Source organism: Furipterus horrens, unplaced genomic scaffold (assembly GCF_987537825.1).
Source record: "Furipterus horrens unplaced genomic scaffold, mFurHor1.1.pri manual_scaffold_10, whole genome shotgun sequence".
Lineage (NCBI taxonomy): Eukaryota > Metazoa > Chordata > Mammalia > Chiroptera > Furipteridae > Furipterus > Furipterus horrens.
In genome coordinates, this window is record NW_028327180.1 from 61720583 (window position 1) to 61738945 (window position 18363).

General features: G+C 56.9%; 1 protein-coding gene across 1 annotated transcript in view; it reads left to right on the top strand.

Annotated features, from left to right (window-relative positions):
• Positions 1–15857, top strand: part of COL23A1 (collagen type XXIII alpha 1 chain) — a 340482-nt gene extending 324625 nt beyond the window's left edge. The window contains exons 13-29 of the mRNA XM_090287896.1: positions 867–920; positions 1446–1508; positions 1921–1965; positions 3494–3571; positions 5127–5171; positions 5839–5883; positions 6706–6795; positions 7596–7658; positions 7978–8034; positions 8285–8311; positions 9301–9363; positions 9448–9501; positions 9702–9737; positions 12243–12296; positions 12558–12644; positions 14429–14467; positions 14879–15857. Coding sequence (XP_090144022.1) covers positions 867–920; positions 1446–1508; positions 1921–1965; positions 3494–3571; positions 5127–5171; positions 5839–5883; positions 6706–6795; positions 7596–7658; positions 7978–8034; positions 8285–8311; positions 9301–9363; positions 9448–9501; positions 9702–9737; positions 12243–12296; positions 12558–12644; positions 14429–14467; positions 14879–14881 — 903 coding nt within the window. The 3' untranslated portion in view covers positions 14882–15857. The remainder of the gene's footprint in view (positions 1–866; positions 921–1445; positions 1509–1920; positions 1966–3493; positions 3572–5126; positions 5172–5838; positions 5884–6705; positions 6796–7595; positions 7659–7977; positions 8035–8284; positions 8312–9300; positions 9364–9447; positions 9502–9701; positions 9738–12242; positions 12297–12557; positions 12645–14428; positions 14468–14878) is intronic.
• Positions 15858–18363: the final 2506 nt, after the last annotated feature.

The window sequence follows — 18363 nt, forward strand, 5'->3', positions numbered from 1 at the left end:
TGTCACACTGGGTGTCTCTGAAGCCAGGATCACATCCATTCATTCACTCATTCACGCATTCACTCATTCATTCCCTTCCTCAAACACATCAAATTTATTCCCACTTCAGGGTCCAGGGCAGTGGTTTTTAAAGTGTCCAGTGTATCAGCAGCATTGTGGGATTATTAGACAAGCCTGTTTGGGGCCCACCGCAGGCCCACTAAAACAGACACTGGGGGTGGTCTATGCCATGTCCACACAGCCTTGGGTGAGGCCAATGTTTGCCCATGTCTGGGAACCACTGACCCAGAGTGGCCTTCTCCTACCTCTTCCTGCAGCTGGGCCTGCCCCTCAGCACAGCTTCTCTCTCCTGGGAGACTGTCCCCAGCCACCTACAGAAGCACACCGTCCCCAAGTCCCTTTCCATCCTGGCCCCCCACTTCCACCCCCGCCCCATATTCTCTGCCTGGCACTTCTGTCTGCCAGCATGGTGCTGTGCATTTCTCTGGATATTTCTTTGCCCTTGGCCTTCTCTGACCCATCGAGCAGGGACTGCGCCTACCTGGCCCACGGAAGGTGCTTACAGGATCACTGTTGACTGAAGGACGGATTCCCTCTTCTCCACTTACTCACCATGCCTTCTGCACACACCTGCTGAGGCCCGTTCTGGGCTGGCCCACGGCTAGTGGGCCCAGGGGACAGAAGTGGATCTGCCCTGATCCCTGGCAGAGAAGGATAAGGAGGGGAGGAAAAGCTGTCTGTCCCAGTGTGACTGGTGCTGAGACAAGGAGTGGATAGTGATGCCAGGCAGTCTAGAAAGGGGTGGCCAAGAGCCCCACCAGGGTATCCAGGCCTGAGGGCTGCAGCCTCCACCCCTCTCTCCTCAGGGGGATGACGGGACGCCAAGCCAGCCAGGGCTGCCTGGACCTCCAGGGCCCAAGGTAGGGCCTGTGCCTGTCCTGACCTCCTCCTGCCTCCGTCTCCCAGGGCCCCATCTGCCTGGGGATGCGCCCCATCCTGGCCCTTTCTCATGGTGGGCAGTGGGGACCCGGACCAGAGAGACAGTAGGAAGGCCTTGGGTCCCGCTCATCAACAGGCCTGGCACCTCACAAAGGCCATCTGTCCTCTCAAGTCCTCTGGTGCCCATCTTAGGGGGTCCCACGCCTCACCCTGTCCCCAAGCCAAGAATAGATGTCATTCTGACTCCCCCAACCCCTCAGGACAGCCTCCAAACCCCAGTCAGCCTGCCTCCAAAATGTCTCTTAAGCCCAAGCTGCCCCGACTCTGCACCAAGACTCAGCACAAAGGTAGTTGTGGTTCCAGGTCCCCAGGCAGGGGGAGCCCTGAGTTCCCTCCCCAGCGGTGGCTCGGCCCTGTTCTCCTAGGCCGACTGCGGAAGCCAGCAGACCCAGGTGGCCCCTGACTGGCCCCTGTTGCCTGCTCTCACGGGAGTGTCTCTGCCACAGGGCGAGCCCGGGAACTTGGGGCCTCGGGGAGAGCATGGTGTGGACGGTGCGCCAGGGCCCAAGGTTACTTCCCAGTGCTCTGCTCAGCTTTCACAGCCCGTTTCAGAGCAGCAGCCTATCACCGGGAGGCGGTGGGGTTTCACCTTCAAGTTGACTTTTGAAGTTGGGAGTCCCTGGAGGGCTTGGATCCTTGGGTCTGGGGTCTCGGTCTCGTTGGACTGGCCATCAGAGGCTGGCCTGCAGGGGGAGGGGGGCGTTGGGTCTGGGTGAACTACAAGACTAAGTCACCATGTAGCCTCGGGCTCCTGGGCCTCAGTGGCCTCTCACTACTCAACGCAGGGTCAGAGGAAGGCTCTGCGGACCCCCCTCCAGGAGCTTCATTCCTGAGGCCCTGCGTCCTTTGGGGAGGAGGGGACTGGGGGAGGGACACTTCAGCTGTCTGTGCACACCAGGCTGCGGCCATGTGTCTCCATAGGGGGAGCCTGGCCAGCGAGGAGCCGATGGAGCGGCAGGGCTGCGGGTAAGCTGTCTCCCCTCTAATCACCGAATAGGATCCTAGGGCCAGAGCTTGATAAGTCCTGTCCACAGAGGCCCCTGGGGAGCAGTGAAGCTCCAGGAGCTGCGAGTCTTTTTTAATAATCATTCATTAGTGATTCTTTTCATTTTTTTAAAATTTATTGATTTTTGAAGAGAGAGAGAGAGCGCGCAACATCAATTTGTTGTTCCACTTATTGATTCATTCATTGGTTGACTCAAACTCACAACCTTGGTATACCAGGACAATGTTCTAACCAACTGAGCTGCTTGGCCAGGGCCTAGAGTTTTTTTGTTTTTTGTTTTCATTTCTAGTCTCACAATATATGCTTTTGGTAAAACATTCAAATACGGATGTGTAAAAATAGGGGTCCAACACCTCCACTCTCGCTCCTCTCTCCCAAGTGAGTGTCTGCCCTGTGAGAATCTTTTCCTGGCACAGACCCTCAATGGTCACATATAGCATTCACGCTACATCTGCTAGGGGCACCTGGCCTTTCTCCCAGTCCCATGCCTAGGTTCGTTCCTGTCACCAGGAGCACAGCCACTCCAGTTGTTGCCAAGGTCCCAGACCTTCTGTAACCAGCCTTTATCAGCACCCCTGTAGGCTGACATCCTGGATCCTGTTCTCAGCCTTGTGGCCTCGAGCAAGTGTATTCCCTCATGCCCCCAGAGGCTGGTTTCTTCCTCCAGAAACCAGGTCTAAGCGTGCAGCCTGGACTTGTAGGTGGCTGGGACTAAATGAAGCTCCAAGGGTGGGAAGTCACTGTAAACTGTCCAGTTCCATAGAGGTCATGACCATGGAGGCAGCCGATAGGGAAACCCAGCCCAGCCGTAGGCCTGAACCAAAGTGCTCCTGGACCTTGCTGTTCTCAGAGCAGAGAGGTGCCCATGTGGGGAGGGGAGGGCACAGGGAGGGGCAGGGCCAGCAGCCACATGCTCCCCTGTGTGGACACACTCACCTGTGTGGACACACAAGTAAGCCATGTGCATGCGGGTGGGGGCGGTGCTCCTACCGGGAATGAGTGGGCATGTCTGCATGGTACGCACAGCCTCTGCCCGAGGTGGGAAACCAAGGTACAGGCCACACAGTGTCTCAGAACATTTGGGTGTCTGTGTTTGTTACCAACATTAAAAATCTGAAGAACATTACATAAAAGTTAGGCTTCCCACTTTCCCTCGAGAATTCAGGGATGGGCTTCAGGGGGCCTCAGTGTCCTCCTGAAAGCCAATTGCTGCCACCTTGATCAGGAGGGGCACGCTCCTCAGTTGGCCCCAGGTCACCCTTCCTCCCATGCACTCCTGCCTGGCTCCTGCACGTTTTGTCACTGAGCTCAGGTGTTGGTGCAGAGTGAAAGCCAGGGGACCAAACCTGAGGATGGGCAGTGCCACTGAACCTGTGGGGGGCCATCTGTGGCCCCATCACAGGTTCTCTGGGTGAGACACAGTGACGGCTGCTGCTTCACCTGCCAATGTAGCTCCTCCCTGGAACCGTCCTCTTCTTCTTGCCCCAGGGCCCCCCGGGCTTCAAGGGCGAGCAAGGAGACACGGTGGTAATCGACTATGACGGCAGGATCCTGGATGCCCTCAAGGTAATGCTCCTAGAGACCAGATGCACCCTGCTGTTCACATCCTGAGGAAATGTCTGCTCACTTTGTGTATTAATCCTGCTCTACACAAGGGCAGTAGAGCACAGAGACCCCAATGTCACCAGGTGCTGTGCTGAGACCAAATGCTATGCTGAGAGCTGCTATGGATGTGGCTCGTATAGGCCCGAGCTCCCCACAGGTCAAAGCAAAAAGGGGCAAGAGGCAGAGCATTTGCCAGTGCCCAGCCCCAGCAGGGCCTCCTGGGGTCTTCCCAGGGAACTCAGGCTGCAGGGCTATGTCTTCTAATGACCATGGCGGGGGGTGGGGTGGGGGACAGGACTGCCACTGAGCCTAGGGAGATGTGTGGCCTCTGTACCCTGCCCAGCAGGAGAAGTTGGGTGCCAGGGAAGAGAGCTGGGCTGAGGGAGGGACAATCATCAGAGACCAGACTAAATGGCAGCACCTGACCACACCTGAGCTTCAATTCCAGTTATTTCCCACAGGCCTCAGAGAAGTACACACTGATGGTAACGGCGGCCACCCAGACCTGCATGGTGTGGCGTGGTGTGGCATGGTGTGGCATGGCCAAGGGCGTGTATGTGCATGGTGTGTCCCAAGCTGGCTAGGAGCCCATGGGAGAAGCTCGCTGAGTCCAAGGAGGCAGGAAGTGAATTCTAGGAGCCAGACTGGGATGGTGACTCCATTGGGTGGGCAGCAGGCAGCCTGGCTGGCTCTTGAGGAGCAGGGGGATGGTGTGGAAGGTGAACTAAAGTGGATGTGGGGACAGCTGGAGGCAGGCAGGCCCCGGGGTAGGTGGGCACTAAGTGTGGGCTGAGAGGAGAGTGGGTGAAATGAAGGGACACAGTAAGACAGGACTTTTCAAAGGAGCAGCCAATAAGAAGGGAGTAGGTTGGTGGGAGGAGGCGGAGTGGTGAGGACTGCAACTTGGGGGTGTGGCCTGTGGGATGGGACATGAGTTTGGGGGCTGAGGATGAGCCATGGTGAGCAGGCAGGCTTTTGGAAGCCTTATTTGGGACAGCACCTTGGGCATGGGGTCAGACCTAGAGCCTGGAGATGCCATCCCCTACCTGCGTGACGCAGGAGCTCCCTGGGACCAGGGGAGAGCAGGCAACAGAGCTGATGGTCAGAGAGGTCACAGAGGAGGAGAGAAGGCAGTGCTAGGCTCTTGCTGAGGATACAGATTTGGGCTGGCATCGAACCCCAGCTTCAAGAGGCAACAGGGAGCCGCCGCAGGACCCTAGGCAGGGCAGTGCTGTGAAGAAATCTAGGTGTTGGATGAACTGGCTCTGAGGGCAGAGGGATTCGGAGCTCTCCATGGCAGTGGACACTCTGTACTTCCCTGATGCCTGGAGCCTTGTCCCAGGACTCCCTCGAGACACAGGACCAACCTGACTGCTTGAGAATCAGGCTACCTAAGCGCCCTCCGCCCCACTGCAGCCCAGCTAAACAGGGCCTTGGTCCCCAGGGTGGAAGGGGCAGCCTGGCGGTGAGGGGCAGGCCCAGCCTAAACACTGACTGGCTTGACTTTTGCACACAGGGTCCTCCAGGGCCCCCAGGGCTGCCAGGGACTCCCGGAGCCAAGGTCAGTGCACATGCAGTTGTATGGTCCCTCAACCCCGTTGTCTCTAGAGCCTACCTCCCCTCTCCTCTGTGCCGCGCCCCCTCTGTTTGTCTCCCTGTGTCCCGGTCTGGCTTCTGGGAGCTCAGGGAAAGGGGCTGCTACTTCCTAACCAAGCAGGTGTCTTCTTCCCGGCCTAGCTACACTATGCCCTGGGAAGCTTGATTCACGCATGGAAAGTCATAAATCAGCCCCAAGTGACATCACAGTCCCATAGATGATGTGGCGGTTCCTATGGCCTATATACATCATTACAGCCTGCCCACCTGGCTCAGGAGAAAAAACCCAAGACTGTGACACCAGACAGGGTCTGGTCCGGCCATTGTTCCTGGACTGTGTGAATTGGAGCAAGTCACTTAACCCTATGAGCATCAGCTTCCAAAATGTGACCTACCAGCCTATACATTATAGTCCTAGGCAACATCCATCTGCCTGTACGGGCTGAGGACATGGAGGAGAAGGATGGCCAGCTCCTGGCATGGGGCTGGGCACCCAGTGGGCACCTTCCTGGAGGTCTAACTGCAGGGACCCGGCCCGGAACGGGACGCGGGTTGGGGGCAGCAGCCCAGCCACAGGTCCCTTTCGGGGGCTGTGGACGCCGTAACCCCTCTTGCTCTCTGTTCCCTTCCAGGGCGAGCTCGGGCTGCCAGGTGCCCCCGGAATCGATGGAGAGAAGGTCTGAGAGCCTTTCATTTCCTTGGTGACGTGGGTGCCAAGTGTCATGCTCTGCGTGCGCACGAGCACATGTGTACGTGTGTGCGTGTACAGACTTGGAGAACATGTGCCACCTGTGTGCAAATTCTGGTCCTGCCCTCAGGCCTTGGGCCCACTGGTCACTCTCCAGCAGCCCCGACTCCTCGCCTGCAGGGGCGGGTGCCGGCAGGGCCATTGGGAGGGCGAGGCAGCCATGCCCAGAGGACTCAGCCCGCGCCCTGCGGCTGAGCAGCAGAGTCTGCGACGCCGGCTCACAGCATTATTGCCAGCACCTAAGTGTGCACGCATGTGATCCCGTTCAGACACCACAGTGTCCGTGGGGGCCCTGGCACTTGTGGTTGCATCCTTAGCACTGAGTCCCTAGTGTGCGGCACATCGTGGTCACTGTGCGGTTGGTTGAGTCGGGGAACGTGGTGGCTAGACTGTGGTTCTGTGGGTGGTTGGCTGGTTGTAGAGGAGGGGGCTCTCCTCGCTGGCTCCTGAGAGGTGAGCAGAGTTGGCCCAGGGCCCGATAAGTGCCCCTTCATGGCCTCCCACTCCCACTTGCTCCACTCCCCCTGCCACTTACCCTGTAACCCTGTGTGCAGTGAGGCAGGTAGGGGTGCCTCCCACCACCTCTGTCTGGGACCCTCAATGCATTTGCCACCTGGGCTGGAGGTGGGGACCCACAACAAGGAAGTGGGGGATCTGGCCTGGCCTGAACAAAGAGCTGGGGACCTCTCAGGGTGGGGAAATGGGGAACTCCTGCTGAGCCCCTCTGACCCCTTGTTTTTGTGGCTTTCAGGGTCCCAAAGGACAAAAAGGAGACCCAGGAGAGGTTGGGCCAGCTGGACCCAAAGGGGAAGCAGGCGAGATGGGCCTGCCTGGCCTCCCAGTAAGTGGCCGCGTGGTCTATCCACCCCACTCGCCCATGCGGGGTCCCAAAGTGAACATGCCTGCTGGCGCCGGGGCCTCATACCGTGGTCCGGCCTGCGGCCGCAGGGCCTTTGAAAGGAAGCCTGGCTCCTAGCCCACACTGCTCAGAGTCCCTGAGCCCCCTTCCTCACCTATAGAACACCCTGCCCCCCGGGCCTCTGTAAAGGTGAATTGAGGAGGCCGTCAGTGGAAGTGAGTTGGCGGTTACACCGTGGTTCTGGCCATTGCGTCCTGCTTCATTTCTTACTGACCAGAACCCTGCACAAACCACCTAATCCCATGGTCTTCGGCTTCCCCGCCTCTAAAATGGAGGTTATAACTTCTCCACCCATGAGGGAGCACACAGACAGGTCTGAGGATGGTGGCTGGCACACAGTAAATACCTGCTGTCACCACCACTGTCCTTTTTGCCATTGGTCTTGGCATGGATAGACAGGAAGAGTTGACCAGCTAAGCAGCTACCAGGTGCCAACAGGTGCCACCAGGTGCCACCAGTTCATGCCCACTGTCTGTCCATAAGGCTCAGTTAGTGAGAGAGGTAGTGCTTCCAGGGCCCCTAGTCACCCTCCTGCCCCAGCGTACAGCTGCCACTGTGCCTTCTAAACACCTGCTGATCTAGGGACAAGTATTTCAAGCTGCAGAGGCCAACCTGGCAAGTCTCTGCCACCAGAAGCCCCACATGTGGAGGGCAGGGGAGGTCTGGTCTCTATGGGTGGCAATCCTGGTGATAGAAAAGGCTGAGGTCGTCCTGTCCTACAGGGTGCGCACAGCCCCAAGGAGCAGAAGGGAGAGCCAGCATCTGACAAGCTGCCCGAGAGCCTGGTAAGGGGGATTGCTGAGGACCAGTGCCTGGCTGAGGCCAGCTGGTGCCGAAGCCTTGAAACAGCAGGGCCACCTGGCCTGATCAAACCCAGGGGAGGGGTGGTGAAGGGACCTTGGGCTGTGTCCTCCAACCTAATGCCCATCTAAGACCCGAACGCTAGTGGGGGGCCTCCCACCAGGCAGTGCCTCCTGGGGGCAAGAAGCAATGGCTTAGGCCTGCCGCCCAGGGAGGCTCCACCAGCGCCCCAGGAGCGCAAGTGTGGGCAGGCTAGGGATGACATGGCACTGTGTGACTAAGCCACCTCTGACCCTTTCCTAGGCCCAGGTCATAGTGGAGCCAGGGCCTCCCGGCCCTCCTGGCCCTCCAGGTCCCATGGTAAGCATGTTTGGCTTGCAGTAGCTGGGATACAAAAGGTTGGCAGGTCCATGCCCAGAGCTGTGGCCAGGGAAGGGGAGAATGCCTTGAGAGTGGGAGTGGGGGAGGACATGTCACACAAGGACAGCAGGGCCAGGGTCTGGGCTTGGGAGGCGCCGGAGGTAAAGGCCGCAGGGGCCAGCAAGTGGCCCGCAAGCCTTTGTGACCACTACAAAAGGGCCTGGCCCTGACCTGCTCTCTCCTCCTCCAGGGCTTGCAGGGAATCCAGGGTCCCAAGGTGAGTTCTAGAGCATGGGTGAAAATGCCCCTGCTTGCTGTAGATTCACAGCCTGGATGCTTCCAGAAAGCCTTGCTAATGGGCCGAGGGAAGCCCCACGCTTGGCCTCAGGTCAGCCCTGCATCTTCCCAGGGCCTGAACACTCTTGAGTCCCCCAGAGTTGGTGCCCCCCATGCCCACACTTGAGGCCCTGCTCTTTCCCCTTCTCCCTCTGCCCGGACCCCAGTCAATTGCTTTCTGCCTAGATGTACGCCTCCCCTTTCTCTGTGCCCCCTTTTTGTTGCTCCTCCCCCTTTCACCTTCCATGTGTACATCTATCTGTCTCTACTGCCCACAGTCTTGACATGAAGTCTTGGGTTTGGTGTGTGTTACATAATGCGGCCTCCTCTGCTCTTAAATGAAAGCCATGAGTGTGCCAGGCCCCAAGCCACACAGGTGCGGAGGCCAGCTGGCCTCTCTGCGAACCCCACCCTGAGGGAACACACATCTCTGCCTCCCCAGCTCCGAGGCCACCTAGGGAACTCCAAGTCGTGGACACCCGGAGTGGGCCGAGCATGTGACCGACCAGATGTGCTGCTTCTGGCTCTGCTTTGTCCCAAGCCCCTCCCCACCCATCATGCTTAGAAGAGGCAGATGCCGTCAGGGCCAGAGGCCAAGGCGGGGGCTTGGAAACTGAGTTGTCAGTCAGTTCTACCACTTGCTTGCTGTGCAGCTGGGCCTGTCCCTGCCCCACTCTGTGCCTCTCTTTCCTCATCTGTGAAATGGGTATAGCCACAACCACCTACCATCAGTACTGAAGGGGCCCGTATGTGGGAAAAGGTGAAACGCTCCCACCCGCAGCTCATTCTGATTATTTGCTCAGGAAGGAAGCGGGCCAAACCTATCAGAGCCTGGAGTCTGTCCCTCTGCCCTGCACATCTGGGCCCCCATGAGTCCCAAGATTTCCTGTCCTTCCATTTGTCTGATTGTTGTCCCCTCTCCACTTCCAGGGTTTGGATGGAGCAAAGGGAGAAAAGGGAGAGTCAGGGGAGAGAGGCCCCAGCGGCCTGCCTGTGAGTGTCATGAGGCTTGTTTGTCCTTAGAGGTGCCAGTTCCTGTAACTGTTATGCCTCTTAACTCATTATCTTTCCATCCAGGGGCCAGCTGGCCCACTGGGCCTTATCGGGCTACCAGGAACCAAAGGAGAAAAGGTAGCCACCTTTCTTTAATGCCTGCCCGCCCCCCGCCTCCCACTGTGGCTGACCATCTGCAAGGTCGCTCAGCCCTGAGGGGTCAACCACTGCACTTCACTGGCCCCAGGACCAGAGTTTGGGCTTGTGAACAACTTACAGGTCTGAAATCCCCAGCACCCCTTCCCAGCCCCTCACACCATCTCTTTGTCTCTCCTCAGGGCAGACCCGGGGAGCCAGGGGAGCCGGGACTGGATGTAAGTATCTCACCATTCACTATGAACAGGTCCCTACTGTGTGTAGCTTCTGCCCTCATGTTGCCTATACAGTAACCTAGCCTGGTTGGCTTGGGTGTAATCCTCTTTGTCAGGACTGGGACTACAACTGCCTGGTTTCCCCTTTGTTCCCAGTGCCAAGTCCAATACACAGCCCAGACAGGTACTTTATGGATGGATGGATGATGGATGCATGGATGATGGATGCATGGATGCTGGGTGGGTGAATGATACATGAACAGATGGTGGATGGATAATGCATTGAAGTGGGGAGGTGGGAAAAGCAGTGAGGAGCCTATTGCAATATTTTGGTGACAGATGATGGGACTTCAGCTAAGGCAGTATTGTGGGAAGAAGAGGGGAAGTTTTGGGCCAATGTTGATTGGATCAAGTGTCTGTTGATTGCAAGAGGCAGAAAACACCGTTTAAACTGGTTTAACCTGACTCGTAACTGAAAAATCCCAAAGTGCAGCACATGGATCCGCGGCTCAAATATGTGAACACAACCCAACCTCTCATCCTTTCTTGTATCTGATTCCTCTGTGTGGGCAGCATTCCATGTTCCACATGGTGATGAGATGGAGCCAAGAGCTCCAGACCTGCACCTCTCCCGGCCCAAATCCTGGAGAGAGAATATTTGCCTCACTCTCTACTCTTTTAGAAAAAGTCTTATCACCTCTTATTGGCCCCAGCTGGATCAATGTTGAACTATCACTTGGCCAGAGAAATGCATGGTGACATGTTCCATCCTGGAGCTGGGGGTGGAATCACTAAAGTGTGAGAAAGGAGGGGGGTCATCAGGAAAATCAAGTACCTTTTGGAAGGAAATAGTAACCAGATACAGGACTTTAAGGAGAAAAATATCGCTTTGAATAGCAACTGCAGATGAGGAAGGGGAGGAACGCTAACTTGAGTTTCTGACTAGTGGAGGGGGGGGCAGTTCCATCAATGGGAAGGGTCAAGAGATGCCATCTGGACCCAGGCAGGTAGTAGGGCAGAGCTAAAGACCCCACGGCCATAGCTGCCTCTGGGAGGCCTGGAGCTCAGAGCATCATCTCAAAGCCACACATAATCGTTCTACCTGGCAAACTACTGGCACCCACTCCTCCAGGCCCCGCTAAAACTGGAAGTCTGCTCAGACATCACACCTTCACAGGGCAGCCCTTCTCTCCCAGGACCTCTCTGTCACTGAGCATGATTGTCACCTTCTGTACCCTATTGTCTGCCATGTTAGACCGTGAGGGAAGTGTCACATCGGTACCCAAGGGGTTTAATTTATGGAGGTGATTGAGCGACAACACAGAGGGGTCAATGCCTTTCAGAGAATTTATTCCTTACATTTCCTAAGAAAAGGACATGAGAGATTGCAGGGGAAAGCCCCAGGTTTGGTCTGGAGGCAGAAAGGAGCAGGGAAAGCCCAGAAGCACTTTCACTGGTTTTTCCATGGGAAAGGCAAGGCAGGGCAGGGCAGGGGAAACAAATTAGGATTGGCCAGTTTGAATAATTTCAGCAGCCTTCAGCCATAGGGGTGGCCTCTGGTTGCCTGCTACCTGGCCATGGGGTGATTTCAGATGGGAAATACTGCTCTGGTATATGGGAGGTAGATATGAGGGTGCCAGGGTGATTGGCTGGCTTGCGTCTGAAAGGCATACTCCCAGACTAGCCCTTTGCCATCTCTAAGAACTGGCTGGTTCTGGGAGGGACAGCCTCTCCCCAGCCAGCAAGATTTTTAAGATGTCAAAACATCATGCCGTGGCCAGTGTGGCTCATGGTTGGAGCATCATCCAGTAAACTGAAGGGTTACGGATTTGATTTCTGGTCAAGGCAACCAACCAATGTGTTCTCTCTCACATCGATGTTTCTCTCCCTTTCTCTCTCCCTCCTTCCCCCCTCTCAAATCAATAAACATGTCCTCAGGTGAGAATTAAAAACAAATCATAAGATATAGGAAATAAACTACATAATAAATACAAGAAGGAACACATCAAATCTATTTTTCTGTACCCAGCACCTGGACCACAGCCCCATTCCTACTGGATGCTTAGAAATGTTGGTTGGTTGGATGGATGGACAGATGGGTGGGTGTACAAGAGTTTGAGTCAAGGCCAGAGGAGATAGGTCATCATTTCTTGGTCTGTCAAAAATAGTGACATAAACTTCTGTGGGTCTCCTGAATCTCCATCCGCAGCTTCATCTGGGCAGGTGATGGCTGCACACAACTGCCTGCCACGAGGAGAGGCCCCTTGGCAGCTGTTCTGCCCGGGGTTCCATCACAGGCTCTGACAGTGTTCTCCTGTAGAGGAAGGCGTGCAGTGTTCCAAAGGCACGCATGTCCCTAAACCAGCCTGTACCTAGCATGTATGTCCCTTAGGAGCTACAGCTGGGCCAGCTAGTACCGCAAACATGGAGGGAGGGGCAGAGAGAGGCAGATTAGAGGAGCAAACCTCAAACCTCATTTCCAGGTTTAACCTTTACTCCTGTTGTCAGGGTTTCCCCGGACCCCGAGGAGAGAAAGGCGACCGGAGCGAGCGTGGAGAGAAGGTGGGCTGGTGGAGAGAAAGTGGGGCAGCTAGAGAGGAGGTGGGGCAGGAGGACAGAGGAGGGAGGCAGGTGAAGAGGAGGGAGGAGGCAGCAAGGACATGGGAGGCAAGAAGCAGTCAGAGAGAGACGGGTGGACAGGCGGAGGCCAGGGTGCGACAGCAGGGCCAGCCCACCTGTCAGCCCCAGGGCCACCTGTCAGCGGGCCGCAGGTGTCCTGGGCTCAGCAACCATGGCTGTACCCCTATCTCCCTTCTTGTGCAGGGTGAGCGAGGCATCCCCGGCCGGAAAGGAGTGAAGGGCCAGAAGGGCGAGCCCGGACCACCAGGCCTGGACCAGCCATGCCCTGTGGTATGTGTCGGAGCAGGAGGGAGTGCTTACCAAGGTCTCTGCAGCCTCCTGTCAGCACCTTCTCTGTCCTCAGAGCTCAGCTGCAAGTCCCAGAGGCCCCACTGGCCCGCCCTGGGATGCCTGCACTGCGAGGGCCACCATCACTCCCACTCTCATCATAGAGAGTCCTCTTGCTCTGGCCTGACCCCACCACGGGTGCAGCTTGGGAGACCCGCACCCTCTATAGAAGGGAGGCCCTCTCTGTTGGCTGGGGTCGCTGCCCCCCTTTGCTGTGCTTCCTTATCCATAAAGGAGGGAGGGACCGCCCTTCCCTCTCTCAGTGTCTATCCCGTCTGGAGGGGGGCTTTGTTAGCTCAGGATGGCCCCATGCTGTCCCCCTGCCTCTCTTCCACGTGCCACAGACCCCTCCTTTCCCCATTCCCACAGCCCTGGATGGTCTGACCAACCCAGTGTCTAAAATAACCAAAATTCAGTTTTCCTAGAAGGCAGCAGAGGTTGCACATCAGACTCTTCAGAAGAGCTCAGAAAAGACAGGGAAAACAAAACAGCTTAATTTCCAAATTAAACCTGACTAGATATTCACACTTGGCCACTGGGAGAGAAGGACCCCCAGCCATGCGTGTGGCCATCTTCCCAAGGGAGGTCAGGGCCAGGGCTCTGTCCTCTGGCCTTGAGCAAGTCACATAGCCCTCTGCTCCTCAGTCTCCTTATCCATACAATGGGGGTGCTAATCCCACCCCTAGGTGGTTTTGAACAGAAAAAGACATGAAAGTCTGAGCAGTGAGCCCACGCAAAAAGTGCCAGGGATAGCAGGGAACAGGGTGGCCCTGCAGATCCAGCCCCTGGGCTGAGACTTCCCTCCAAGTCATGAAGCCTTTGTCTTTGACACAGGAAACTCCTAAGTGCAGAGGCAAGCGAGGGGCATGGGGCTTGCAAGGCTTGAAGGGCTTTCGGGGCCTGGCGAGGGGTAGCAGACCCTGCCCTGCGCGGTCTGGCCTGTTTGTGCTGTGCTGCTGGTGCCTGCCTTCTCCCACCCCCTCAGCCCCAGCAGTGCCCCTGCTGAGTGCATGGCAGTGTGCAGGCGCTCCTGCACACCTCAAGCCATTGGACAGATTGGTGCTCTTGCCCCAGAGTCCCCCAGGGCTATAGGGTCAGCCTTTGTCCCTCTCCAGTCCCCCATCCCCCAGGCCACCTCAGGAGCCCCCACTCCTCCTCTTGTGTCTGATTGCTGAGCAGTCATGGCTAATGCCTCCAGACAATCCCATGCCTTGGTTCCACCCTGCCAGCCTCCTCCTAACTGTCTGCGGCTCAGATCCAGACACAGAGACCAGGATGGGTGGCACACAGGGGCATCTCACTTCCTGAATTGTCCATATGTGCTTCCATTCCTGAACACTCTCAGGCCCCAGAGTGAGGGTCTAGAGTCACTGTCACAGCCACTAGGCAGGACGCCACATAGCCCCTCAGCAGAGCCAGGCTATGTCGTCCCCAACCAGCAGATGCCCAATATGAGCCCGGCACTTCAGTGTCCTCCTGGTTCTGCCTACTGCACAGGTGTCCCAACAAAACCCCATGAGGGCACAGTCAGGACAAGTGCAGTGAGGAGAGGTCTGTCCCATGACTGGGTGACCTGAGTGGACAGGAAGGCCCTTGGGTCCAGCTTCAGTGGGGTCCAGCAACCTTGCATGGAGCTCCCTGGGCTGCCCATACACACTGGGTGGGAGTGTGCCAGGGCGGGAGCTGACCAGCCCCTGCCCCATCACCAAAGTCTTCCTCCTTTACAGGGCACTGATGGGCTGCCCGTGCCTGGCTGCTGGCATAAGGTATCTTGCAGGGAGTCTCCAGGATAGGCAAGGAGGGGTGGGGGAACAAGAGGGGCCCTGAGGGTGGGTATCTGCAGCTCCCTACAGGGTAACTGAACAGCCAGGCTTCCCTGTCCCAAGCCTGGTTTTAACTCTCCAGTGTGTGGCCTGAGTCTGGGGCCATAGTCCTGGCTGATTGTGCACAGCCCACTCTGTTGGTCGCACGGGGCTCACTCAGCACCTGGCCCAGCCAGTGCAGACCATCATCACCCCCTGGGACTTTGTCCAAACTGCCCCCCTGAGAGGAGGTGGGAGCCAGGAGCCTGGGACAGGGGATGGGGCCCGCCTGTCTCTAAGGAAATGGGCAGGAGGGGAGCCCAGGGGCCTCAGGGCCGTTCCTCACTGAGCTTCAGTCTTTCCCTCCTTTTCCAGTGATCCTCGGAATCCAGCTCACGGCCTGTATAGATCCATGTGGACATTTTTAATTTTTGTAAAAACAAAACAGTAATATATTGATCTTCTTTCACGGGATGCACTGCCTATGACCCTTTAACATTTGATGTGTGCCTGTCCCCGCCCCAGCGCAATCAGCATGTGACGCTGGCAGGAAGGCGGACAGGCCAGTTGGGGAACTGTGTACTTGAGGGGAACTCGCAGGTCTTCAGAAGGAGACGAAGGTGAAGGTGCCTGGCTCAGGTGAGGCTGCACAGATGCCGGGTAGGGCCTTCTGTCACCTAATTAACAGACTCTGGCCACCCAGCTGCCCTACAAGAGCCTGCCTGTGAAGCTCTGGAGCCCCCAGGGACCACCTGGGGCATGACGGCCACCGCAGCTGCTACTGTCCTCTCCAGCCAGAGCCTCTCAGGCCCTCCTGGGCCCTGGGCTCACCAGGGCAGGGCAAGGCTCTCACCCCAAGCAGGTCCAGCTCTTGCCAAGTTCATTAGGCCTTAAGAAGTCAGCCTGTGCGAGAGCATGTGTCCTATGGCCAGGAGGACAGGCCAAGCACTTGAGATGACCACCACCTGGACCTGGCTGCAGGGAGTCCCACGGGCCCTGAGTGTGGAGGATGGCAAGGCCCAGGCTGGCGTGGCTGCTGCTTCCTGTCTGTCCCCCCATCCAGAGCAGGGTGTGGTGAGACTGCCAGCCTGAGGAGATGGGCCCCCAGCCCAGACTCTGGGTGTCACTGGCCCCCATCTTCCCCCCAGAGGAGCTCTGTCAGCTAGCCAGAAGTATCTTCCGGGTGCTGTCAGACACAGAGAGCCTCTGTGGGGGCTGCAGCCTGAGTGTTGGCACTCCAAAGAGAGGCCTCCCCTCCTCTGACAAAGGTCCCAGCCACCAGCTCTGGCCCAGCTACTTGCCTCCCTTCTCTGTAGATGGATATTGCTGTGTGTAATAAACCATTAATTTGTGACTGGGTGTGCCTGTCCTTGCAGACTGCCCCTAGGGCACCTCAGGCTTCAACCTGGCCATTGCAAAGCAAGGATGGATGGGGAGACTCTCCCTGGGTCAGAGCCACCCCAGAAACCAGAAAAGGTAGTTCAGGGTCAGGGCAAAGACAGGGTTTGGAGTTTGGAGACACGCAGCAGCTGAGCCCTCTGGTTGGTCACATCACTGAGCCAGTGAGCAGTGCCTGCTACATAGAAAATCACCCCAAAACTTGTTGCCTTAAAACAACAATCCTTTCTAGCGTACTTCTCTCAGCTCAGCTGGGTGGTGTGGCTCAAGCTCTTGCGCACCCAGTGGCTGGTTGATACGGGCTGTCAGCTGAAAGACCAGATGCCAGAACACCTACCCTGGGCCTCTCCCTGTAGTATGGGCCCACCACAGCATGGCTGCTGGAGTCCAAGGGTGAATGTTCTGTGCTGAGCCAGTTGGAAGCTGCGTCACCTTTCATGGCCAAGCCTCGGAAGTCGCATGGTGTCTCTTTCTGGCACAACCAACGGTTGACCCAATTCAAGGGAAAAGTATCCACATCATATGTGAAGGAGAAAATGTGGGGTAGGTCTTGCTGCAGCCATCTTAGAAAATTCAGCTTGCCACCTCACCTGTAAACAGGGATGGTCTCTGACTGTGGTTGGCGGGACCAGCTGCATGGAACCCAAGAAGAACCTAGGGCAAGGCAGACTCCTGGCAGCTCCCATGACTGCAACTTCTCTTGCTCCTCCCACTCCAAGACCAAGCAAGGGCCATAGTCTTGGAAGCGTTTCTACATCACTCATTTCAGCTGGTCCTTTTAACAACCCTGAGATGGACACAGCGAATATGCCCATTTCATAGATGACACAACCAAGCACCTCTGGGGTGGTAGACAAGAAGGAGCCTGCAGTGATGGTATCTCAGGCCTTCTCCCTGGGAGGACTGAGGCCGAAGGAGAGCCACAGTTTGGGCGGTCCCCCTAACCCCCACTATGTGGCCTCCTCACCAAGCAGAAGAGGCTCAGCCCCACCGCGGCTGAGGAGGAGGAGTGTGTCAAGTCCTCACCTCGGTCGCCCTAAGCGGCTGGCTGGCGACAAGTGACGGGCCCTCTGCTCAGCCAGTCAGTCTGGGTCACCAGGGAATCCAGTGAGGCTGTGATGGCTGACAGACATCACAGGCTGTCCAAGTGCCCTTTGGTGTTCCAGCGTGACCTCACCAATCTACCGACTCTACAGTATGCAGTTTTCTCCTCCCTACACCCAGGGTCCTCACGGGTCCCCCCACCAGCCTGAGAAGGAGAAAGACTATGTGGTTCGTGTTCCCACTTCCATTTTAAATGTGTGGAAACTGAGGCTCTGAGGGGGTGAGTGTCTGCCTAGGGATAAACAAGCAGAATTGTCTTTTGAAATCGCTTGTCGTGGCGCAGTCGGCTGGGCAGCACCACGATGCTGGGTGATTGGCAGGCAGACCTTCCCGACGGTTCCCCCTTCCCCAGACATCAAAAGTCCTTTTGCTGCAGGAGGAAGCTACTTGTGGTCCATTGCTGCCCCCTTGTGGCCTCACACCAGGTATCCCCAGGTGTGCAAACTTCACATTTTAGAGCCTACAGACTGCTCCAAGAGTTTAGGGTGAGTGTGAGAGACTACAGAAGAGTAAATGACTTGCTCAAGGTCCCAGCTGAGACATGGGCAAGTGCCCTGACTCACAGCTGAGCCTCAAGGACTAGGGGTTTCACCTCTCCCTGCCAAAAACTACCCCCTTCCAGGAGAAAGGAAAACACGTTTATCGAGCCCCCATGGATGCCTTGGCAGCTAAACCAATCACAAAAATTCCTACCTGCTGAAAGGAGGGAGCTGACCCAGGTCTCCCTCCTCCTGATCCCTAGGATACTACATGGGGTGCTTCTGGTTGTCACAATGACGGGGGACACTCCTGGCATTCAGGGGGCAGGCGCAGGAATATCAGACATGTGAACGCACGGGCAGCCCTGCACCGTGATGATCATCCCACTGAAAACGAGGCACTGCCTGCACTGAGGAACATCATGCCCTGGGTGCAGACGGGCCACTTCTTCCCGTTCCCTGCCCTCTTCACCCTGCAGCCCCTAGAAGGCCAGGCATGAGATAACGAAGAGAAGAGGGCTCAGCCTGGGGCCTGAGGCAGGAGTGAGTGGGCTTTTTGAGCAGGAAGGAGCAACTTCCTGGTGTTGTCCTGCCTGTTATAGATACTCTTGGCCCAGGAAATGGTCCAGTTGGAGGCCTGGCTTGACCTCCAACTGTACTGCTGCTTAACCTTGGACATCCGGAGAGTGCATGAGATGCGGGCTGGGACTAGCTGCAGCCTTCTCACCCTCACCCCTCAGGCTGGAAAAACAGAGCAACCTAACTCCTCTGAGCTGCCCTGGCCAGAAGGCTCAAGACAGGGCCCCAGAGGGTTGCCTGTAGTCTGTACTTTTCTGAGGGTCGTCCCCCTGCTCTGTATGTGGGAGGCATTTTTGGTTA